Below are 23,998 nucleotides of genomic sequence, written 5' to 3'. Positions count from 1 at the left end.
TCTCTCTTGAGTGAGTGTGTTTGTTTACTGGCTACTCTTTGCTACCTTTTTTGCATTAGACTGTGACACGCTGCCTTCGCACAAACGCCAGTGTTTCTGCGCACCGTTCTCCGAACATTTTTTTCTTCTCTTCGTATTCGATTCGTCACCGTTGATTTCCCCTGCGCGCTATTTCATATATATATATATATATTATTTTTTTAGCGTTGTGGCGGCGGCGGTCAGTTAGTTACCCCCTTCCGACACTGAAGAGGGGGTGGGTGCTGACCATTGGAACACAGACACATACACAGACGCGTATGGAGAAGCACACCGGCAGTGGAAAAGCCGTCGCTGTCTCTCTTTTTTTTTGCTCGTTTGCGCGGCGGTTTGATTGGCCGTATTGTATGCACTGAAGCGCCTTTCCTCTGCTTGTGCTGTTTCCTTTCTGCTCCGCCCACTCTGCGTGCTTCTTCCTCACAGACCGACACAAGCGACGACAACAACAGCAACGACCACGCAGCACTAGCAGTTAAGCAACGGACCACTTCGTGGCGTCGCTGGCTGCACAGCAGGCGCTGAATTCAGGGAGAAAAAGTAACGTGATCCCCTCCTCTCCCCCCTCTACTCCCTCCAAAAAAAAGGAGCGAATGCACAAGACAGATCGACTCATCATGGATGTCCCCGTCACGCCGAAAGCCTTGCCAAGCAGTGCTCTCCTTCCGCCTAAGGAGGCGGCTGAGTTTTACGAGTCCGCGTGCCGTCGTGAAGGTGTGTTTCTTCAGTCCACCTTCCTCAAGCAGCTGCTGCTCGGCTCCGCGATCATTCAGTTCGAAAATGGCTACCTTGGCGGAAGTGGCATCGGCCCCATCATCCGCACCCTTCAATGCGTACCTCTGCGCGCACTGCTACTAGAGAGGTGCTCGTTAAATGCGGAGGACCTCAGAATCATCTGTGCGGGACTCGCGCATCACCCACAGCTAGAGAAGATCGACATTCGTGGTGTTCCCTTGACGATTGCAGGGGCCAAAGAGCTGCTGAGCCTTGTGCGTAACACGCACATCACGGAGGTTTCGATGGATGAGTCGTCGCCAAAGTACGTCGCTATTCAGCAGCAGTGCAACCGCAACACGCAAGCGACCTACCGAATCGACGAGTGCGTCATGTGCGGAGCGGGCGTGTCGTCCAATGCGGCCACATCATGCGAGACCCTGGTCACCCGCTTGGTGCTGGAGCACTTGAATCCAGCCACCAACTCTGTGAGCGTCGCGGGCTTGCGAGTGCTGTGTGGTGCTTTGCAGCAGTGTCTCGATCGAAACGGTGGCGCACTAGCTGTATGTGCAGGCCTGTGTGCGGAGTCCCTAGCAGAGGACCTGTGCCGCTGCGTGTCCAGCGTCACAAAGGCCCTTCTGTGGCAAAGGCCTTACGATGCTCCGAGTCTCGTCTTTCTTCGCGCCTTCCTCACACGCGAGCACAGTCGACTGCAGGTGGAAGCGGCAGACGAAACACTCCGGAAGCAGAGGGCCCTGCAGCCAGAGCTCACTGCTGCGCCATCTCCGTCTCTGCTAATCCCTGGGCCTCTGAATGCCGAGGAGGAACAGCGATGGTGTACTAAACGTCTGCGCACCGATATCGACGCGTTTTTAGATGAGGACAGCAGACTTCATCTTCCGTGCTGCACCGTGTGCGGCTTCCCAGCTGTCTGCTCTCAAGACGGCCCTACATGGCTACTTCGCGTTCTACAGAAGGACATCACAGAGCACGGCGCCGCCGTCACGCCGGTGGCGCTGACGCGACTCAGTCGTCTATTCAGGCTCTACGCCAACCTGCAGCCATGCTCGCGGCGCTGCGTGCGCCACCTGGTGCGCTACGGCTTGTATGGCTACGGCGGCGTCATCTGCAGCTACGCCAGCGGCTACCCGCCACTCTCCAGCGTGGTAGGCGGCCACACCGAGCTGAATCGACTTCCTCTCGTCAACTTCAGCGTTGTCGATATCGAGCGCGAGGTGGTCGAGGACGTCTGTGGTGGGGAGCTGAACTGTGCCTTGACAGTCGCAAGTGCGCTGGGGGATGACGCAGCGACCTCCATGGACCCCTATCTGCTCTTCTCGATCGGTCGGCATTTGCGGAAACAATCAGTGCGCACCATCGGCATGGATCTGGCCAGCGCGTGCGAGGCGGCACGCTTGGTCGGCTGTCTCCCTGTCAGCGAGGCGCCGTTCAATTATTGTGAGGGGAAGACCAACGCCAAAGCACCGCCGCGAGACCTTATCGCAGATTGGACCACGTGGAGCAGCAGCACTAGTGAGGCCGTGGTGAAGAAGTGGCTCCACCACGCCTTTGCCCATCGGCGGCAGTGCGTGGCCGTGGTGGATGGCCCGCATCGCGATCTCTTTGACAACATACGCGCCGCGTTGTGGACGCTGCGGCAGCAGGCACGATCTATCTTGGTGACCATCAAATTTGCTGTGGCGTGGCTGTCATTGCCGAACGGCGTCATAGCAGCGGACACGTCAGCTCACACACACGGCATCTACACGACTGCAAAGGTGGTTGGGCAGAGTACGCTTGCCAACACGGTGTACATCATTCTGCAGTGCCCGTTCGGCAGTGCTACTGGGCATAGGGGCTTCTTCTACTTCCCTAAAAGCATCTTCCTGCAGACCGTCCGAGGGCTGGCCTTTGTCTTTGTCGACGCAGTGGGGCTGGAGTACCGTTCCGCGGGTCAAGCGGTGCCCGTTTACGCCTACCAGCTGGTTGGACGCCACCTTGGTGCAGCGTCGCCGGACTCGCTTGCCCTTCTACGGCGGCTGTGCATGTGCTTGATGGCCTTGGGTCTGAAGGAGGGGGAGTCAGCGGGGACGGTGTGGGAATCCACGGTTGACTTTTGTGACGTGAAGGAAATGCGGCGCCTCTTTCGTCACGGGCGGCTGCCGGCGCCGCTGCAGATGCTGCGCGACTTTTTGGAGGCGAGGCGGGCAGCAGTGGTGCCAAGCCTCTCAGGGTGTCGCACCGAGGCTGGACAGCGGCGCCAGCAGCAGAGGACTGCTCCACGCACATACTGGGAACGTGTCTTGTTCTTCAGCCGCTACCCTTCACAGCTTCTTTTCCTTTTGAGTCAGCTGATCGGCACTCGAGAATGCGCCGAATGGTTTCAAGAGGCGCTACGCGCTGCATCCACCGTGCTCCCGACGGCGAACGACACTGGGACACTGTGGCGAACCACACTCAGCTCTTCAAGGAGGAGTGGGGAGGCTCGCCTCTCGCTTCTCCCACCCAGTCCTATGGCCCAACGCTGCTGGATTGTCACACACCCAGTCCCGGCGCCGGTGGCTGCCGGTGTTGACTTTGCGGCCCCAACTCTGCTGCCCAATGGCACCCCGGACGGTGCCGGCGCACCTCAGCCGCCATCGCCGCCGCAGCGCAAGAGTGGGAGGCGCGAACAGACGGTATCGGTGGCCCCCAAACTCACCTCGGTGAAGTCTCCGCAGCCGCCATCCGCGCCACCATCGCGCGACAAAAAGAGGAAGACTCTGAAGCAGTCCTCCTCGGTCGGATCGGCACATAAAAAGATGCGGAGGCCGACGTCTGTGGAGCGCCAAGCCTCAGAAGAGGGCGCGAACACCGCGGACGCTTTTTTCACAGCCTCCTCGGCGGAGAGACGAACAGCGTTCACGGCAGACCAGACCCTGGCCTTGCTTCAGCATGAACGGACCAAGGAGCGGGCGCAGCGGCAGGCGGCCCTTCAAGCAGCGCCACCAGTCGGACTTCTGTTGTCTCTGCGTGCGTGTTATGAGCCCACCTCGACTATCACGGGGCCGGGAAGCGACGTGGGCCGCGCATGGCTGACGAAGGGCGCCAATGGTTTCCACGCTCACGACACTGCGGATGGCAGCCAGACGGCTGCAGCAATTCAGTCACGGCTAGTCGGCAGGCCGTGGCTGGCGGTGCCCTTTCCTGACCGGAGCAGCGCAGCCCCTTCCCCCTCCTCCTCGTCTTGCGCATCCGACACGCTGCTCCTCTTCCTTGGCGATACGGTGAGTGCCTACAGTCAGAGTGCATGCCGCCTTCTTTGCGGCCCAGTGGCAATGCGTGACGACCCTGTCTTGGCCGATTTTCCCTTTCGCACGGGCGTCGATGCGGCAGTGACGCACCCGACCCAGCCACACCTCGTCTTCTTCTTCTCGGGTATGGAGTGGCTGCTGTTCGATGTCTACCTGGCCGAGTGCGTGGATGGTCCCTACGCGATCAGCAGGCACGGTCAATTCCGTCGACTCCCCGCCATCTTTCATGACGGACTCGATGGCGTGGTGCACATCCCATGCACGCAACTGCTCGTCTTCTTCCGCGACTACTGCTACGTCGTCTTTGATGCTTGCACGCGGCGATGCGTTGGCGGGGTGGGATTCCTCCACCCGCCGTCGAGGGAGCCTCTAAGCCCCGACGATCGCCATGCCAGTGTGAAGCGAGCCTCCTCCATGCCTCCTGCCTTGGAGGACCTTATTCGAACACTGTATCCCACGGCCGCTGAGCCGAGGAATGCGAAGCTCAAAGAAGCGCCGCTAGGCAGGTCAAGTGTTGTGGGCAGTGATGCGGACGACGATGCGGAGCAGGCAATGCAGGGTGCAAGCGCCATCGGCACACCACCGCCGCCGTTCCTGCTTTCCTCGGAGCTACAGGGGCTGCTAGGAACGGCGCCCATGACGGCTTTCTGGGCTCGCAGCGCTGACGGTGATGCGGCGGCAGAGACCTGCTATGTGGTTAGTCGGACCGGCGTCGTGCTACCGGTCCGGTGGCAGCCCCTGGAGGAGGTCGCGGCGGCAGCTGACTCGCAGGCGAGCGGCGGTGATGGGCATCCTGAGCGGCAGCGCCGCTGGCTTCTGAACCTACGTGAGCAGGCGTCCCTTAGGGCGGAGACACCACTGCAAAATCTGCCACTCGTTTTTCGTCAGTTCACTACAGCAGCGCTCCCAAGCCTTTGCGCACTAGCGGTGGAGACGGCCGGCACATTTACGCAATCCTGCACCATCCCCGCTGAGTCGTCGCCCCCGTTCCGCGTGTTTTGCCCTGAGAAAGAGTTTCTCGCTAGCCTTTTCTCCACGCTTGCGGAGGTGAATCCACGCGGCAGAAACGCCGATGGAGGCAGTATCAGCGTCCATGTCCCTACAGGCATGCCAAATTCGTCAGGGAGCGATTCCGACAGGCCGTTCTCGACAAGTTCCACGACAAGGATTACCTCCTCTCTTAGAGCGACAAGACTGGGCGAGCGTGTGCCACAGGCGCTGTCACGATTGGGGTCAGCACTGGATACTGACGTCGCGGTACCGGGGAGCACGACGTGGCATGACGAAGCCCTCTTTTACGGCGACGCCGAGGTACTGAAGCGGCCATGTGAGAGTGGTCTGTTGGGCAGTCATTCTGGGGAGCCTTTGACGTCGCTGTCGCCACCGCAGCCGGAGGCTTGCGTTGCCGTGGCAGAGGTGAAAAGTGCGCATACAGCCTCCTTTATTGAATACGATCTCGGGGCCTCCGCCCCACAGCGCGTCTTCACGGCAGTGTTGTTGATTCTCGACACCTCGGCGCTGCCGCCCTCAGTTCTGCCGTTGTCCCCCTTGACAGCTTCCATCGACAGCAGCAGCGATGGCGAGGTGTACTGCTTCCGCGCTATTGCTCGCATCAACGGCCCGGTGGTGACGGCGCGCTGGGGGAGCGGCCCCGGCTCTGTATGTGCCTCTGCGGCGCGTTTCTGGCGGTTGCGATTCTGCTCGCCCGTGCCGACCTCTCTCGGCTTTGTTCGTCTCTTTTGGATGGAGGAGGCAGCAAGCAGCTGCCTCGACGCGCATTGCCAAGTGCCAACGATGTTCTCTCCATGTACGCCGGTAATGCTGACAGTGCCGCCGTCACCGCCGACGCTCACTGTCGGTGACGGCGCAGTCGCCGCCGTGCGACCCTACTGTTCGAGTGGCAGATCTGCCGCTCGAGATCCCCTCATCATTGAGGCCGAGGAGCTCTTTCAAGCATCCACAGAGCTCATCTCACGCGATAACTTATACCCTGTATTCATCGATGACCCAAGCAGCAGAGGCGCTGGCTGGTTTGCGACGCACACCGTGATACCCAAGCTCGATAGCACCGATGAGTCCACCTGCCTCTTCGTGTGTGCGTCCTCGATACTGCAGGTGGGCTGGACCGACGAGGGTGCAGCTATCGCTGCGACGCAGGCAGGAGCAAAGCCCATCGGGCGCTGCACAGGCTTCTGCGGGATACCGTACCCTTTCGTGCTCGGCTGGGATGCGGCGTTTTACCCGGCGCCACGCGAGCACCCCAATATGGTCGCCCTCCTTCGTGGTGATTGGATGCTGCTGTGGGACCTGTACGAGCAGCGGTCCCGCGGCGGTGTCCTGCCATGGCGCACCTCGTCGCTGCTGAGCAAGCTAGCGGCACTGCCCATCGCCACCGTCAAAGCAGTCATCAACTGCTGGTCCAGCGTGGAGGAAGGCACCGTGATTGGTGTATTTCACGTCGCGTCGTTGTTGGGGGAAGAAGAGGTGCAGTACGTGGAGTTTGATGTGGAAACGGGCACGGTGCGTGATGCTCCTGTGCCACTCGCCGCGTGCCTGATGGACCGTTTCGGCGCCGCCCCGCCGCCTCGTGGCAGGACGCTTCACACAGTGTTGTGCATGCCACGCTCGCCATCGACGTGGTACATGTTTTGGGATCTCGACGTTCAAAGGGTTTCCACGACGGCACTCGTAGCCGTCAACGGCGACGACGGTGAGAATGGGGCCGCTGCTGCCCACCCGCTGGCCGAGTCTCGTCTTTTCTTCTCAGTGCCGCTCTACCTCCGTGAGTGGGGGCAGCCGCAACACCACTGTCGCGTACTACTCCATGTGCCTCGACTCCTGGCAGACGCCCAAAGTGAGGCGGACGATGGCCTCTTAATCACAGGCATTCAATTTGACAGCTCCGGCGGGCGGGAGGGTGAGCGGGCATGCTGGCTGGTGCAATGCAGCGAGAACGCGGGGGGCGGGTGGAAGGATGTGGCCACGCACTACCAACCCTCCGGCAGCCGTGTGAGCAGTGAGACGCTCTGGGCGCCAAGCGAGGTGTGTGCGCTGAGCAAGTCCCCGTACTGGCAGCTCTCTCGTGTGGCATCCTCGCAAGACCCGGACGCGGTTTCGTCGCCGGCTGCATCGGAGGCTGCGGTGGCACAACTCTACTTGCAGCTGCGCCTGCTGACCGTGCCGCGCCGGCGCTGCCGGCAACTGCCGACGCGCGTTTCTGGTTGCGTTGCCGCGACGCCTGCGGCAGACATCAGCTCTTTCTTCACAAGTGAGCCAGGAAGTGCGACGCTGTCGTTGCAGCCTTCTGGCTCGGCGACAACGCTGGCCTGGAGCAATTCACTTGAAGGCATTGTGTACGAGCTGATGTGGGACTACGGATCGGCACCAGTGGCGCTGTGCAGTGTTTCCGTCGAGCCTCGCTGTATATCGCCGCTGTCTAACGAGTGCACATGGACGATGTGGTGCAGCAGCACGGCTATCGGAACGGGCACCTGCTGTGCCAAGACGACACGGCCGATCTACGAAGGCGAGGCTTGTGATGTATGGACACTTTCTTGGTTGCCGGATGGCCCTTATCGCTACTGGCGCTTGCAGTGTGAATTGAGGAAGGGGGAGAGCGCCGACTTCAGTGATTGTGCCCTGCCCTCTCTTGACATATCCTCTTTCAGTGCGCACGAGTATGACGGCCCCCATCTTACCTTGACCAACGCGACCGGGGGCTGCCTGAGAGCGACGCCACTCTTGTGGCCGATGGCAGGTAGCCCGAGTGCCTCGCCATATCAGATGCAATGTGTCCCTAACAGCGTTGTCCAGCTTGGACACATCCCGCTTGGTCTGACGCTCTGGGAGATGGAATTCTTCTGCGAAGGAGAGAGCTGCACGGCTCGCATCGCTGTGGAATCCACCAACGACGTAACGCAATGGCTTATCGCGGCTGAGACGACGATTAACACGGCAAAGGCCACAGCGTCGAGGCCTCAGCTTTGCTCGCTCTCGTGGCGCAGCTGCGGCGCGCGTGTCCTATGGCGCCTGCGCGTGTTGGAATCATCCGCTGAGGTGACGCTGCACTTGACGCGCATGCGCCTCGGCCATTGTCCCTCCGACAGCCGCATTTCCTTTTCCCTGCCCCCGCCCACGACAAGTAGCACAACCTCTCCCTCGTCTGTGGCCGTCGCCGCCGGAATCGCGCACAGGGACTCTTGCTCCGCCGCCGTCCCCGAGGCACCAGTGGCGCCAGTCTCCGTCTCGATGCTCAGCTTGGCACATCCGCATCGAGTAGTGCGGGTGCGCGCCGTGCTTCCCGACGGTGGTGCCTGCTACAATGTGGAGTACCTGGGCCTCGATGGGGCCTCGTGGCTTTTGGCAGCTGTGCTGGACGGCGGCTGTGTCGATGCTCCGTCTGCCACCTCCTTGTCAACAAGGTCTGCGGTTGGCCTGGCGTCCGTCTCCTGGGACGGCACCCTAGTCTCGCCTAGCACCCACTGGCGCCTTCGCCCGGCGGATGGGCTCTCGCTCGACCAGCCGCAGCATGTCAAGTGGTTTGAGTACAGTAGTGAGCGTATGGTGATGATCGACACAGCGGACATACCAGGCATGGCCGTCAGCACTGCCGGATTTACAGAGGTGCAGCTGCCAGCTGCGCTGAGTGGCAGCGCGGCGCGCATCGAAGCAGCCGACGCATCCAAGGCGCTGAGAGATCCGCCGACTCCGGTGCTGCATTGCACCGTTCAAAGTCCGCAAAGCGCTGGTATCGAGCCGGAATCGACACGGACTACGGTGACATGGTCCTTCATTTCACCCTTGACGTTTGATCAGCTCCTGCTGTGCTTGCAGATGAGGGTGGAAGGACCAGTCGCTACCGCTGCCGAGGAAACGCGAAGTACGCGGACGGACACCTCCATGTTCGATGATACGGCCGCGCCACCAGCGCCACCACCATCGCCCAAACTGTCAAAACGTCAGCCGCTCCAGAGGGTGCTTGTGGAGACAAGCGTCAACGGGCAAGATTACGTCGCCGTTTCGGAAGCAGTGCTGCGTCTGTGCGACTCCACCGTCTCGCTCCGCTGGAGGGAGGTGCCTGCGGCGGCTTTCTGGCGCCTTCGCTTCGCCCCAGGAGTGGCACCACCGGTGATGTTGCAAGAAGAGGCACCACTGCCGGTGCAGGAGCGTCTCACGTTAACGCTCCAGTTGCACGCAGCACGGTGGCTGGTTCGACGTGAGGGCCCAGCCATTCTTGCAGAGATCAAGAGGCCGACACTGGAGTACTACTCAAACACCGTCTTCCGCTCATGGGTCTGCGATGCGTTCAGTTGCGAAAAAGCCTTTATGCACTCCTGCCTGCGCGCCTTCGAGGAGTACCAGAGCACGCAGAGCAAACTGCGGAAGGCGGGCGATATCAGCCGACTAGGTGAGGTCGCTGGGGTGGTGCAGCAGCTCAGACAAAGGTACCAGACCTTTTTGCAAAAGTCGGCGAAGGATGCGGGGCGCTACCTTCGGATGGATGTCGCGGACGCTGTGCTGAAGGATGACACCAGAATGCCAAGTGCGGCACCCCCGCTTCTGCCGCCTTCGGTTTCTGCGAATATGTTGGAGTGGCTATCAAAAGCGCGCCTCTCATCCGATCTCATCTACCTCCTCCTCGCATCAGCGACGACCGCATCGATCGGTGGCCCCCATCTGTTGCGTCTCGTGGAGCTTCTGCATCACCCACTGGCCTTCCGGCAGGCGCTGCGATTCACGAAGCGGTCGACCGGGTGGTTCTATCCGTCTTTGGAGGCTGTCGGTGCCCTTGCAGAGGACTGGAACAGCTTCCCCGCTGCCCGCGTGTGCGCGTCCTTCTCCGTGCTTTGGAGTCTCTCCACCCCACTGCAGCGCCAACTGGACGTGCTGCTCAACATGGCGGAGAGGTTCACACCGCTGAGTGAGCATGTAGCGAGCCTGCTCATCGTCGTTCGCGTAGCTGCATCAAACTGGGTACCCAGCTGCCACTTTCCAACTGTCGCGCCATTCCTCGACGCCGTTGGCTTCGGGGAGGAGCCTGTCACGGCAGCCTTTGCCATCAACGACATCGTCTTCACGCCGCCGTACGCGATGGGCATCCCCGGCCCCCGTGACTCAGAGCCTCTTTTGAGCCCGTACCCCTACATGATCGCCGCGGGTGTCAACTTTGTGCAGCAGTGTCCACTGGCGCGCTGCCCTGCCACGGTGATGGATGTGCTTCGCTACATTCTCCCCCCAAGCGCCTTCGTGGCCAATGCGAGGGAAAACGCGGCTGTGCTGACAACGTTAGTGCTGACTGTCAGCTCACTTTCCGCGGACAGCGCCGTCGGTGGTGAGGAGGGCAGTGCAGTGCTGCGCTTCACCGTGTCTGGTGCGGGGGTCAACTTTGGCCTCACTGGCCTCACCATGGAATCCATCGAGTTCGAGGTGCTTCTCGTAAGTGCCCGCCGTGTCTCTGCGGACGGCGTCGAACCTGTGGGGCTGCAGTCCTATAAGGTGAACTTTATCTCACACGGCGCACGCTTTGTGGGCGACGCTACCGCCTTGGCCGGCGCTTCCGGGGCCCAGCTAGAGGAGGGCGCCCCAACCTCTGACATAGAGCTGCCCTTGAGTTTGATAGGTGCAATGGATATCGGCGGACTGCCCTTGGTTAGCCTGCGCGGGGATTTCGGCAACGCCCGCTTTACGGAAGTTGCGGATCTCCCTGGCGCGGTAGTGACTCATCTGCAGTTCACGACAATATCTCATGTGCAAGGTCTGGCAACCACGGCGGTGGCATCCTCGGCTGCTGACAGAGGCGGCAACAGCAAAGCCCCCCACTGGGTCTGTGCGCCGTTGGGGGGCGAGGGCCAGGTGCTCTTTCGTGGGGTGCCTGCCAGCTACAGCTGCGCCTGCACGATCGACACAGCGCGCGGCGAGGGTGATTCGCCGGTGCGGCTGGGTGACTTTCACATCGCGGTGGCTTGCTGCTCTATCGAAGAGCTGGAGGCGATCTCTCGTGCGTGCAGCGGTGACGAGCGAGGAGGCAGTGCGCGGCGGATTTTGCCGGCAAAGCCAGGGGTGACGGCGTACGACGTAGGCCGGCTGCGTGTTGAAGTCGCTGCCACGTTGCGCGTGTCAACGCGCCGTACCAGAGAAAACTCAGCGCGGGTGTCGCTGAAGGGCAAAGCTGTTCTGTCCCTCGAGAACACTGTTGTGCCTGATGCAACGCTAGAGATCGACTGCGAGGCGGGGCTCATTTCGCTCACAGCGCGGTGCGTGCGCTCCCTGGTGATTGGCGCTATCCTTGTAGAGGGGTCTGTGGAGACGCCCATCTCGATTCAGCTTATCATCCCGGCCGCTGTGTCCTCTTCTGCCCGTGAAGGTGCAGACAAGGGTTCAGGCTTGGCACCTTCGGTCCGCCTTCTTTTGTGCGGCCACGCCCGCCTTTTCGGTGCTCATCACGCAGCCCGGATCACGCTGGAGGTGTCACAGAGCACGGAGCTGCTACACACCGTTACCCTAGTCGCGGCGTCTGCGCGCTACCCTGGTCTCGCCGCTGCCCTGCAGGACTGCGTCGTGTCGGAAGTGTGGCGCTTCGCTCAGATGAGCCTCAACGAATCGGCCCTACGGCGCATAATCGTGCGAGACATGGGCAGTGTCCCTATCATCGCGGCCATGCAAGCTCACCAGATCCCATTGGTGCTGTCTGTCACCTCAATAGCCCCCGAACCGTACGACATTGTTGCGCAGCGCTTGTCATGCCGCGTGAAGGGCCAGCTGTACGGCGCTGCCTTCGATGTGGTCACCTCTGTCGTGGCGCCTGACGACTCCGATGACCTTTGGTCTTTTCTCGGTGCCCAGTGCGTCCCTTCCATTGTCGAGCAGTGCGAAGCTAATCTATGGGCCTCGTACGCTAACGTGGTGGGACTGCGAGAGGGAAGCAATGGCTGCAACCTCGACGCGAATGCCACCATGTAAAGTGTGCTGTGACACTGCACTGCTGCTCGGATGTGGTCTCCTTTTGTTTTTCCTGGCGCCTTTGCAGTATTCTCTCTATGCGCACTGAGAGGGTGGGGAGGGGAGGAAGGAAGTGCCGTGCCGCAGGACTCAGTCTCTCAGCGTTGGCGGCTGAGCTCGGCCGTCTATTCTTTTTGTTTGCCCTTCTTCCGCCCCTCTCACCACCATGTATGGCCCCGGTATATGTATCTTCTCAGGGAGTCTCCGACAAGGACGGTAAGACTGAGCTCGGAACCGCCCCCCCACACACACACACCACGCTCAGATACACAGACGTACACTCTCCTCCTCTGCGCGTTTCCCGGCGTTGTGCCTCGGGGCCCACGATCTTGCCGGCTTTGCGGTGCTGTTGCTGATCGGCGTCGGCTCTCGCTGCATCCCACGCCTTCTCTTTCGTCCGGCGAACCGCAGTCAAGCAACCGATTCGGACGGCTCTCTTTCGACATCTTCCGCCTCTCCTGACTCGGTACCCCACCTCCACCCCCGCTCTTCCTTGGCTTGCCTGTCTTACCCTACATGGCCGATACAAAGACATATTGCAGGGGCGCACAACCCTTCTCCTATTCACACTTTTCCTCTTGGCTTCCAGTTTCCGCTCGCATCCAGACTGACTATTTCTTGCCCAGATTTCTCTCGTGCATTTCCCTTCACCCTCCCCCCTCCAGAAAAAAAACTCCTCACCAACGCGCCACCACACACCGCACCACCGCATAGTCATAAAAAAATGTCCGCATGTGACTCTTCAGCTGTGGCTCTCATTGCCCACATGAACGACATTGAACGACAGCGCCGTCTGTTGAGCATGAGCCAAAGGGAGCATGAGGCCAAGATTGCTTTCGCGACCTCAGAAAAAGAGCAACTGATCCAGGCGGTGAAGGCTGCGGAAGCTGAGGAGGCGCAGCTGAAAGAGGATCTCGAGGTCCTCGCGACAGAGCAACAGCAACTCGAGTTGCAGAAGATGGAGGCTACAGACCGCTTGCGCAAGACGCAAGCTGAGGAAGCGCTGCACACGGCCGCCATCGAGGCAAATCTGCAAGCGCTGTCGAAGGAGAAGGCCCTCTGGCAAGAACGGGCACAGGAGCTAGAATCGCTGCGGCGCTTGTGGGAGGAGGACGCGGCGATGTCCTCTTGCATCGCTGCTCTGCGTCAAGAGAGTGAGGCTGTCGCGTTGTTGAAGGCAGAGAAATCTTCTGTTGAGCGCGAGTTGGAGGAGACGGCGGCAGCTGTCGAGAAATTGCGGACAGAGCAACAAACGAGGCTGACGTGCGTAGGTCCCCTTGGCCCCCCCGACGATGTGGTGAAGGGGGCTGAGTTGGTAAAGGCCTTGGCATCCATACACGAGTCCGCTTTGAGCGAAGGCAACCACGCCACAGTTGCCGGCCACGGCACGGCAGCCGCTCTCGAGGAAGAGATCAAGCGGTGCGACTACGAGGCAGCCCAGTCGACGGCTCGTCATGCGCGAACCGTTGCCGCTTTGCACAGAGAAGTAGATGCCCTTTCGACGCGCGCCGGTGAGCTGCAGCAGCTGCTCACCAGCATCGGCGTATCACGGCAGGAGGTGCTTTCCCGGACGCGAGACCTTCAGCAGTGCAAGGAGTCGGGCCTCTGTCGTCGGTGCATCACGTAGGGTATGATGGACAATGGGGAATAGGCCGAATCAGCGCTGTCCCCCCTTCCCTCCCCTCTGCTGCGGCCAACGCCTCCTGGACAAAATGGTGCGCTGTGACTGCATACCTTTTTTTTTCTGTTGCGATTCTTCTCACATTCTGCTATGGAAGCCGGTCTCTGCCTCACTGTGCGTGTGTATGTGCATATATACATATATATATATACACCACCTGTTGGGCCCAAGAAATCGAGGTTACTTCATCCCGGACCCTCTCCCCTTCTCCCTTGCAGAACCTCTTCAGAATACGGAAGAGGTTTACAGTATCGCATCGAGTGAGACTGCTTGATTGAAAGAGGCCGGGAGGCAACGTGCGCACCTGCAGATGTCACGCCGTCTCCCTGGCCGCCTTTGAATTTCTATTGCCTGCTACGTGGATATCTTTTTCTTACCGGCCCGCTCTTCTCTACGTGCCTCCTTACCAAACCTGCTTTCATGCGCTTCACGGTGGTGTTGATGGTGGTGATGGATGGGCTCACTCTTGCCCAACTGGACTCACCATGATATGCATGCCTATGCAACTTAGCTTGACTCCACCACCGCCATTTTTCGGTCTTCTCTGGCCCGCTACGTGCGGCGACGGCTGCCGTACTTCTTTTCTCGCAAGTCTTTTAGCGCGTCCACACATTAGCGGAACGGGGGCCACCTCAGCACTCGTGCTTCACCTCTCTCCGCTTCCCCCCTCCCCCACTTCCAATACCCGCTCCTATTCACGTCCACATATACTCCTGTTTTTGACAGACGCTTGCCGCCTGTCGCTGATAGAGCTATCGTGCAAGCCCCCCTCTCCATACGCCCGCCTACAGGACTGGCTGTATCCCTGCACCTTGCGCTTCTCCTCTCTCTCCCCCTCATCATTTCGAATTACCCTGGATACACTGCATTTGGGCGGAGGACCTCTTTGTGTTTTTGCCAAACATCCTCTCCGTCTTTTCCCGTCCCCGCCCCTTCCTCCGCCGCTGCCTGTGCGCATCATGCTCCGCGGTCTGCGCAATCGCATGAAACGCGACAACGAGCCTCGCGTGCTCATTCTAGGACTTGACAACGCCGGTAAGACGACAATTTTGCACAAGCTAGGAGTTGCGGAGGAGCACCCGATCGACGCGCCCGAGGGACCGACGCAGGGCTTCAACGTCATGGATGTGCACCGCGGCGGTAAGCGCGCCAAGCTCTGCGACTTGGGAGGGCAGCGTGCCCTGCGAGAGTTCTGGGAGGACTACTACGCCAACACGGACTGCATAATGTACGTCGTCGACTCCTCTGACCAGCGTCGCCTACGCGAGGCGCACGAGGCATTTGTCGATGTCGTGAAGGGCGTGCCGAGTGTGCCTCTCCTCATTCTCGCCAACAAGCAAGACTTGGCTACCGCGAAAGACCCCCAGACGGTTGCCGAAGCCCTGGAGCTGAGCGACTATCGTGATCGCCGCTGGCACATTCAAGGGTGTAGTGCAAAGTCCGGTGACGGCCTCGAGGAGGGTGTTGCTTGGATCTTCGAGGCGTGCAATGTCTCGTAGAATCAGAAAGGCGAAACCCAAGGGAATGACTGCACCAGTCCGATTGCAGCGCTCTTTCGCTGTGCGTGCCCGTGGAAGGCGTGCGCGTGTTTGATTGTTTCAGAAGCTCGTTCTGGGCTGTGGTGAATGTACATAAACGCGGCTGCGTAGTGGTTGTTCGGAATCGGCGTATGTGTGTGTATGTGTGTGTGGCGCTGCGCCTTAATGAGATAACCCCCTCCCCCTCCCCCCAAAAAAAACATGCATGTGAGCTTGTGGCAAGTCGGCAGTGGCGCGTTGGCGTTGGCGTCACTTTGTCCTCACGGCCTCTCAATCGTTAGATGGAGGATGACTTCGACACCGACACAATCTCTGGACGTGCCCGCTGCAGACGTAGGCAAAGGTAGCCCTCGTCCTTTCTTACTGGTATACTTTTTTTTTGTCTGCTGATGTCGGAGGCGTGGGAAGGGACGGTGATGAGGATGCGGCAAACGATGCATCGCTGACGCCCCTTCCTCCTTCACTGCATAGCAGCGAAATGCCGTATCGTATGGCTTCCCTGCGCCTCTGCCTCTCTCCAACCGTCGCCTTCATTTCAGTGGATCAGCGCGCAGTTGCGGTTGTGGTGCGGATATTCCCGCAGGGTGCTCACTGTCCCTTGCCTGCTCCTGCGCGCACACAGGCTCACTCATACAAGAGAGGGAGAGAAGGCGATTGGGCTGTGCAGTCTCCTCCTCCTCCTCTCCTTCGCTCACCAGTTACTGACGTACTCTCCGCTCATCAGCGTGTCGCTTCACCATCTCGTGTTTGTGTGTGGCGTTTCTTGTGGAAGAGAGAAGAGGCACAAGAGTAGTTCCGTTGCTGAGTACCACAGCTCGTCCTCTTTGTGGGGCGTGGTTTTACCACCCTTTCTCTGCGAGCGCACGTCTCCCTCTATAGATTGAATCATGCCTACACGTGTCATTACGTGCGGCATATGCTTCAATGTGCTGAACCACCCACTGTCACTCGAGTGCAACCACTCTTTCTGCGCCAGCTGCGTCCGCGCGCGGCTTGCCGAGAACGGCAACAGCGGCTTTCAATGTCCGCTATGTGCAACGTCTTACGCTGAAATCAACTTACAAAACCTCGCCCAGTACGCTGATCACGAGGCGGAGGCGTATGTGGAAATCCTAGCGCGCGGCGCATCAGATCCTCTCAAGTGCCAGTGGTGCGACTCCACCGCAGCTAAAGTGCAGTGCGGTGAGTGCATGTGCGTGTACTGTGAGGACTGCAGCATTGCCGTACACAGGAACAGCGCTAAGCGCGATCATGCCATTGGCAAGCTAACTGAATCGAGTCGCAGCTTTATGCGACGATGCGCGCTACGCGGGCATGAAGAGTACCGAGCCGAGTTCTTCTGCTCGCAATGCCAGCAGGTTTGTTGCGCCTACTGTCTACAGGTCGGGCCACACCGCGATCACTCCCACGTGACGCTGGCAGTGGCAGCGACAGAGGCGCGGCAGCAGCTGTCGCACGATATGCAGGCTCTCGTCGAGGTCAAGCACCGTCTCGAGCAGCAGGCGGCTGAGATGAATCGGATCTCGACGCTGTACTCGAATACGTACGACGCTGCCGAAAGTATGGTGACCGAGCGCTTTGAGACGTTCAAGCAGCAGCTCATGCAACGCGAGTTGGAGGTGCGGCGCGCGCTCACAAACCTGCGCGATAGCGGTGATGCCTCCTTAATAGCGTCGCGGCGCCAGTACCTTGACAAATTGAATAGTGTGAACGAGACCCTTCTGCAGTTTCGCACGATGCAGAACGGCGGCACAGACGAAGAGGTACTGAAACACCACTCGCAGTTTGGCGACTGCCTCAGCTCCGACCTCCCCATCGTCACAGGGAGCGGCTTCAGGGTGGTGAACCTGGGCGAGATGACTTTAGCCAGCGTCGATATCACCTTAGATTTGCAAGCAGTAGACCACCGCTACCCGACCTTCCCGAGCCTGAAACGGCCCAGCAGGATTGGCGCGGCGAGCAATGTGTCCGTTATTGGCGGGGGCTCTTGCTCCTCTTTTGCCGGCGGTGTCCCGTCAACCCCTCTCCGACTAACATTCCCCGTCGACGACGATGTGGAGGCGACCGTGTTGGCGGAAGGAGTGCGACTGCGCTGCGTTGCCAGGGGTAGTGGTAGTACACAGATTGGGGTACGCAGCAAGGAGACGTTCCACACACTCCTCGCCCAGTTCCCCGAGGACCGAGGCTTGGTGTCGTGGCAGGTGCGCCTCGACTCCATCTCCGACTCCTTCATGGGCGTGGTCGAAAAGATGTCGCAGGCGGTACAGGTGCCGGAGGGGTTCTATTGGAAGCCGGCATGTGCCGGTGTGATTGACGGCCGTATCGGCCGCTACACTTCTGCAGTGCGCCGCCTCCCTGTGTGCCGCAACGGCGATCGTGTGCGCTTCTTTTACGACGGCGCGCAAGGCACCCTTCGAGTGGTCATCAACGACAGTGACGATCGCGGCATAGTGGTGACCAATCTACACCCCTACATCGCTGCCTGCTTCATCTTCTACCCTGGCGAGTCTCTCACCGTCCTCTTCTAGGCAGGTGCGCCGTGGTGCACATGCAAACCGCGTCCCTGTGGAACGATGGGAAGAAGGCGCACAGCTCGATGGTGGTGGTGGGGGGGGTTTGGGGGTTGGAGGGGGGTGGGGTGGGATGTGACAGCGACGGCACTGTACACGACTGGGGTGTATGGATGCATGCGCCGAATGCCGGTAAACCTTTTGCGTGGAGTGTGGCGGTGACGGGGGGCTTACCTATGGCGGTGCCTGTTGAACGGGCGTCACGATGTTGGCCGCGCCCTGGGAGCCCGTGGCTGCTGCCCATCGAGGCCTTTGCTCCTTGATGACTGTAGAACCATTTTTCTTCTCCCTCCCTCTCCTTCTCCCGGTGGCAGGAGTAAAGGATGGGGTACGCTAGATCTGCTCCTTAGACGAACCTTTACATCTCTCCCACCCCCTCCTCTTTGCTCGCCGTGGTATGGCCTGTCCTTCTCTTCCCATGAAGCTTCCTCAGCTGCCCTGCCGCTGTTGAGCTCGTACCACGTTGTGCGTCAGCGTTGGGTGCACCCGCTAAGAGAAGGGGATGCACGTGTTATTTCGGGTCCTCGCGTAGAGGTATGGACGCGTGGAGGAGAGGAAGAGCAGTGCGAGGCACAGAGATGACGCCATCGAGCAGGGAGAGAGAGAGACAGGGATTACCCCCACCTCCTCATCCTTCTTCCTGCAGAGGACTGCGTGCACGCGAGGGGATGTGCCGCTGCTGCGTTTCCACATGTCTTTTTCGCATGTTTTCGTTCAGCGTTTTTTTTTTGGGCCTTTCTATCTTTGTTGTAATTCAGCGCTGTTCTCGCACCCTTTACACCCCACCGCTGTCTCCATGTGCTGATTCGTTTACCACGCGCGAGACCGCACCTCCAGCCGATGCGGCTCTCTCTGTCTGCCTCAAGCGTCCGTGTGGGTGGTCTTTCTGTACGCACATCCGTGGCACTGCTGATCACCCCACCTCGTGCCGAAGCATGAAAGATGTGTGCCGGCATTTCCTCTCCTTTTTAAGTTTCGTGTTTCGCCCTTTCCTCACCTTCTGCTCTTCCCTTGTTTTTTTTCCGCACGCATGTGCCGCGGACGCTTACACACGTGCGCGCGAAAGAGTAATGTGGTGAAAGAGCTGTCGAATAGACTTCGAACGCCTTACAGAAGTGGCGGCCTGCGGGACTCCTTGATGCGGCTCACCACAAGAGTAAAGGGCGCCGGAAGGTGGGGTGGGGGTGACTGTGGTCATATGCGTGCCATCTGTTCGTCGACGTTGATGCGCGGTGGCGTGGTGATTTTCGTGGAGCATGACGCCTCCCATCTATCCCACCATCACGGATGCAGAAGGAGACGCTTTTGTCATCTGTCTTTTGTTCGTCTTTGCTCCATCCATCCATCCCCCCCCCCACACACACACACGGACATACCTCACGAGATCCTCACTTCTGAGGGCAAAGGCGCTTCCTCGTGGCGGCACAGAAGTCGTGAAGGATGCGTTCCACGCGCTCTTCTCTTCTCCCCTCTCTGCCCAGCCTGGTTCCTTCGTCTCACGCCTACGCCCCATCGGCATCGGCTTGCGCGGTACCGCTTGTAGCCTTACGAAGACCCAAGCTCCCAGCTCCTCGCTGTCCTATCGGTTCGGCTTCCGTGCATGCGAGATACATTGGCATACTTTTACCGTGTGCGGTCGACGCTCGGAGACCTCATTCCCTCCCCATCCCCACAGTCGCCCAGCCCACTTCCAGGGGGCGCTCTCTCCCTCTCTCTGTACATACTTAGCGCCCATCGTTTTAATCGTTTCGCAGCCCCCCTCCTAACCTTCTGACGAGTCGCGCTGCAGGTCATCAAGCCGTCATCCTCACCTCAAGCTCAACCCCGTCACCCCTATTAGCCCCCCTCCTCTCCTCAACTCGGCACGCGTGGTGTTCGTTGTTTCTGGTCCTTCACTTCCGCCCGGGGCATGCTGCCGTTGTATTATTCTCCGTTGTAGTGTCTCCACGGATGCGTTATACGCTTTCTGAAACGCTGCTGTGTGCAGCTGCAGGAAGCGGGGCGCCCGTGCGCACGCCATGCGATGAGGCGAGGAGGTCGGTGTGCAACGTGCCATTGGCCGCCGCGAAGGTTATCCCCGCAGTGGCGCAGTCCGAGCTCACGACTTTCTTTCCGCCCCCTTTTTCGTTTCTCTTCCACTTCGCCTCTCGTTTTCGCCCTCATTCCTCTCACGGGTACACTATTTGCCTTTGAGAAATCTTTCGAAACTTATCTAGCGCATCTGCACCGCGACAGCGTCCCCGCGAATCACTAAATCTCTGCGGAAGTGCTCGTAAGAGTGAGCCTTCATGACCACCATTTCTGAATACCTCAACGAGAGGCTGAGAGACCGCAGCCCAACACAGATTGTCGCCATCACCCTCAGCTGTGCAGTCGCGGTGCGTGTCGCCGTGGACTGCCTCCGCGATGGCCGCTTGACGAAGCGCGGCTATCAGGCCCTGTGGCGTGGCATCCGCACCGTTGCCGACCCCCTTATCCGCCGGGAAGTTAAGAAAGTTGCTAGTGGCATGAAGATGCCCTCGACGGAAGGCGAGTTCAAAGCCCGCGCTCTGCCGGAGAAGTCCCGCCCCGAGGCAGAGGTGCTAAACCTGGTTACTCAGTTTCACAAGGACCTTGACCTCAGATACGAGGAAGGTGGCTTTAGCGGAACCGTCTATCACGGGGGGAAATCGCATACCGCCTTCATAAACGATGTCATGGCCATTTTCCAGTGGAGTAACCCGCTGCATAGCGAAATCTTTGGCGCAACACGCAAGATGGAGGCAGAGATTGTGTCCATGGTGCTCTACATGTACAACGGTCACTTGCTTCCGGACGCCGGCGGCGTCGTGACGTCGGGCGGCACGGAGAGCATCATGATGGCCCTCAAGGCATACCGCGATTGGGGGCGCACGACGCGCGGGATCGAGCGCCCATCGGTCGTCGTGCCCGTCACAATTCACCCCGCGTTCGACAAAGGAGCCGAGTATTTCAGTATTGACCTGATCAAAGTGCCGGTGGCCAGCGCCACCGGCAGCGTGGATCCAAAGGAAATGGAGAAGTATATCCGGTACGATACCATCGCGATCGCGGGGTCCGCGCCAAACTTTCCGTACGGCGTGGTCGACCCCATTGAGGAACTTTCGGAGATCGCGTACAAGTACAACATTGGCATGCACGTCGACTGTTGCCTGGGTGGCTTCATCATGCCGTTTCTCGAGAAGACGGGCCGTGCGGCGCCAGTCGTGGACTTTCGCAACCGCGGTGTCACTTCCATCTCGTGCGACACACACAAGTACGGCTATGCCCCGAAAGGGACGTCCACGGTGGTGTATCGGTCAAAAGAGCTGCGCAGCTTTCAGTTCTGCTGCGTTGCGGAGTGGCCGGGAGGTATGTACTGCTCGCCTGCCGTGAGCGGGTCGAAGCCTGGCAACGTGATTGCCGGCACATGGGCGGCCATGGTGCGGATGGGTGTGGAAGGCTATGTTGAGTGCTGTGACAAAATCGTTACGACTCGCGAGAGGATGACGGCCGAACTGCGCAAGCTTCCCTACCTTCGCATTGTTGGGGAACCGATTGCGAGCGTTTTCGCCTTCACGAGCAACCAGATTGACATCTTCCGCCTGGGCGACGGTCTTAAGTCACGAGGTTGGCTGCTGAACCACCTGCAGTTCCCATCCGGCTTGCAATTCAGTGTGACCCTGCTGCAGACTCCACCGGCGGTGACGGCGCGCTTCTTGAGCGACGTGAACGAGATAGGCGACTCCCTCTTTGCCGAGCGCGAGAAGCTGATCTCGGAGGGAAAGAGGTCACTTATCGGGGAATCGGGCGGCACACTCTACGGAACGGCACAACGTGTTCCAGATCGCACCATCATCAAGGATTTGCTCCGCGAGTTTCTCAATGTATACTACCAAGCGTGATGCCGCGGATGAACATGTTCACGGGGCTGCCCCCCTGGTTCTTGATGAAATCGTTGTAGGGTGTCCCATTGCTCGCCTTCAAGACACAGAAACGTTTCGTACCACGGCGCATCTCTTTTCTAACTCTATCGGTTGGTGCTAAAGTCTCTGTGTCAGCTGGAAACGCTTCCCTTCAGCCCCCCCAATGCCGACGCCGACCTCGCACCCGCGGCCTGCTTGGCTGTCCGAGAGGACAGCCCAGCATACATTTCCACGCGTTAGCAAACAAAAATGGGAAGCGCAGAATCAGACGGGTGACCTTTCATATGTTCGATTCCGTGCATCCCTTCCCTCTTCGTCTCTTTCTCTTTCTGCGCGTGTCGTGCTGTGTGTGTGTGTGTATGTGTGTGTGTGTGTGTCTGTGTGTGTTCGCGTAGGCACATCTGCTGCGTCTTGTGCTCACGTTCTCAGTCTCCGCCTTCGCCTGCATCGCGCTTCTGCGCGCTTCGCCCCGGATGCCACTTCCCTTTCCCCTCTCTCCCCACCACGCCCTCCGTCTTTTTCTTTTAACCGTTCAAAGAGGAGTGAGTAAGCCGCCTTTTTTCTTCCCCCCCCCTCTCCTTCTGGTGCGTCGTCGACCTCTTCCAGAGGGCAGGGAGGGGGAAAGAGGAGAAGGGGCCGGTCTCCTTTCCTCTCTGTAAACGAACGAACGAAGAGACACAGAGTGAGAGTGTGTGTGTGAGAGCCATCAACGTTCACGCGCATTCTGCGAGGCTTTGTGGCGCTTCATGCTTGCGGACTTGGTAGGTGTGCGTGCGTGCGTGAATCTCTTGTCGCTTTTCATCATCTCATGAATCAGAACGGAGGTTGCCCTTCCCTTTCTCCCCCTCGACTCGGTTTGTTTCATGCACCTTGGCGCCTCCTATTTTGTCAGCTCGCGCATCTCTGCGGCAAAGACTCGGCTTGCGTATGACATCCGATGTACGCAGTTGTCTCTTCAGCACTGCCACTCGGACAAGGAAGATGCTGCTGGGAGGAGGGCCACCGTCGTGATGGTGAAAGGGTTTTCCGGTAGTCTCGTCCGTGAGGGTTGCCCGAAGCCCTTTGCTGGGTAAAGGACTCTCTCCGCATCTCGCTAAGATTCTCGGGCCTGTTTGCCGGCATTTACCGCTTATGTTCTAGTTATCGCTCGCTGGCACCCCTTTTCACAAGGACGAGGGCGCGACACACCTCTAGTGCAGGATACCGTAATGGCCCGGTGCCCACCCCACTCGCCCTGGGAGGCATCCAGCCAGCCTCCACTCCCCCTATCCCTGCCCATTGTCAAGCCACCTGTGGCGGTGGCAGGGTCAAGCGTGCCTGCGACAGGGAGGACGCATCTACAATCCGCATGGTGGGCAACGTGTCAGTGCGACTCCAGCGCACGCCGCCAGATCCTCTCTCTGCCTACTGGTGCGAGGAGGGCCTGCTCCCCCCCTCTCCCTACCCGCCCCGAGAGGGGATGCACGCGGGTGTCGGCCAGCACCGTCGGCGCGGCTGTGAAGCGAGCTGCAAGGCGGGCTGCGTGTGCTTCGCTCGCTGCAGGGGCTGTGCTTCTGATGACGGAGTCGGCGCGCTGGTGTAGCCCGTGTGCGCGGCTGCCTCGTGCCACGCCCTTGTGTCTGTGACAGGGCTGGGGCCGCGCAGTGTGCGCTTCATGTGTGCCGCTTAATAGAGAACGGACGCTGTGAATCTAACAAATAAAGCCGTGTTAGCTCTCTTCGTCACATTGCCATCACTCACTCTTCTGTTCAGTGTAGACTCCGTCTGTATGATCTTCTCGTGCCGCCAAAGAGTAGGCGGCGCGCTCATGCCTCTCCCCCCTCCCGCAACACGTCTTCTGCTATCATGTGCGGGCTTTCCTCCAGTTCCGCCGATCCTGTTCCTACAGGATCTCAGGGAGTCCTCCCCTGAGGCGGGCCCCCAGACGACCGAGACGTCGCTGCGGTGAGGCAGCCCCAGGGGCAGTACGGGTGTGTGCTTTCTTTCGGAATGTAGTTTTGATGCAGTAACGGACTAAGAACGAAAAGAGGGGTTATATGTTAAGGCTAGTCTTTCTCTTGGCTGGCCGACTTCGGGCTCTAAGCATGCTGAGCAGGTGCATGGGCAGAGGAACGCGAGTCACAGGACGTCCGAGCAGCTAGGGCGTGTTTTACGCCGTACTTATGGCCGCCATCGGTGTGGTGCAGCTGCCTAGTGAGTGAACGAGTAGAGGCGCTGTCGTTTGTACTGGAACATATCTCCGCTT

General features: G+C 59.6%; 5 protein-coding genes across 5 annotated transcripts; all 5 read left to right on the top strand.

The window, feature by feature from the left end:
* Positions 1 to 653: 653 nt before the first annotated feature.
* On the top strand, positions 654 to 12,002 carry LSCM1_03857 (uncharacterized protein; the record flags this gene model as incomplete). The annotated part of the gene is made up of 1 exon (XM_067321390.1): positions 654 to 12,002. The coding sequence occupies one exon, from the start codon at positions 654 to 656 to the stop codon at positions 12,000 to 12,002; it is 11,349 nt and encodes a 3,782-aa protein (XP_067176758.1).
* Positions 12,003 to 12,765: 763 nt separating this feature from the next.
* Positions 12,766 to 13,668, top strand: LSCM1_03856 (uncharacterized protein; the record flags this gene model as incomplete). Its single annotated transcript, XM_067321389.1, has 1 exon — positions 12,766 to 13,668. The coding sequence occupies one exon, from the start codon at positions 12,766 to 12,768 to the stop codon at positions 13,666 to 13,668; it is 903 nt and encodes a 300-aa protein (XP_067176757.1).
* Positions 13,669 to 14,681: 1,013 nt separating this feature from the next.
* On the top strand, positions 14,682 to 15,221 carry LSCM1_03855 (uncharacterized protein; the record flags this gene model as incomplete). Its single annotated transcript, XM_067321388.1, has 1 exon — positions 14,682 to 15,221. One exon carries the CDS (start codon positions 14,682 to 14,684, stop codon positions 15,219 to 15,221), a length of 540 nt encoding a protein of 179 aa, XP_067176756.1.
* A 926-nt stretch (positions 15,222 to 16,147) lies between these two features.
* LSCM1_03854 (uncharacterized protein) lies at positions 16,148 to 17,788 on the top strand (the record flags this gene model as incomplete). The annotated part of the gene is made up of 1 exon (XM_067321387.1): positions 16,148 to 17,788. The coding sequence occupies one exon, from the start codon at positions 16,148 to 16,150 to the stop codon at positions 17,786 to 17,788; it is 1,641 nt and encodes a 546-aa protein (XP_067176755.1).
* Positions 17,789 to 20,118: 2,330 nt separating this feature from the next.
* On the top strand, positions 20,119 to 21,732 carry LSCM1_03853 (uncharacterized protein; the record flags this gene model as incomplete). The annotated part of the gene is made up of 1 exon (XM_067321386.1): positions 20,119 to 21,732. The coding sequence occupies one exon, from the start codon at positions 20,119 to 20,121 to the stop codon at positions 21,730 to 21,732; it is 1,614 nt and encodes a 537-aa protein (XP_067176754.1).
* Positions 21,733 to 23,998: the final 2,266 nt, after the last annotated feature.

Source organism: Leishmania martiniquensis, chromosome 30 (genome assembly GCF_017916325.1).
Source record: "Leishmania martiniquensis isolate LSCM1 chromosome 30, whole genome shotgun sequence".
In the NCBI taxonomy this organism is placed as follows: Eukaryota; Euglenozoa; class Kinetoplastea; order Trypanosomatida; family Trypanosomatidae; genus Leishmania; species Leishmania martiniquensis.
This window is presented reverse-complemented; position numbering and strand designations above follow the sequence as displayed.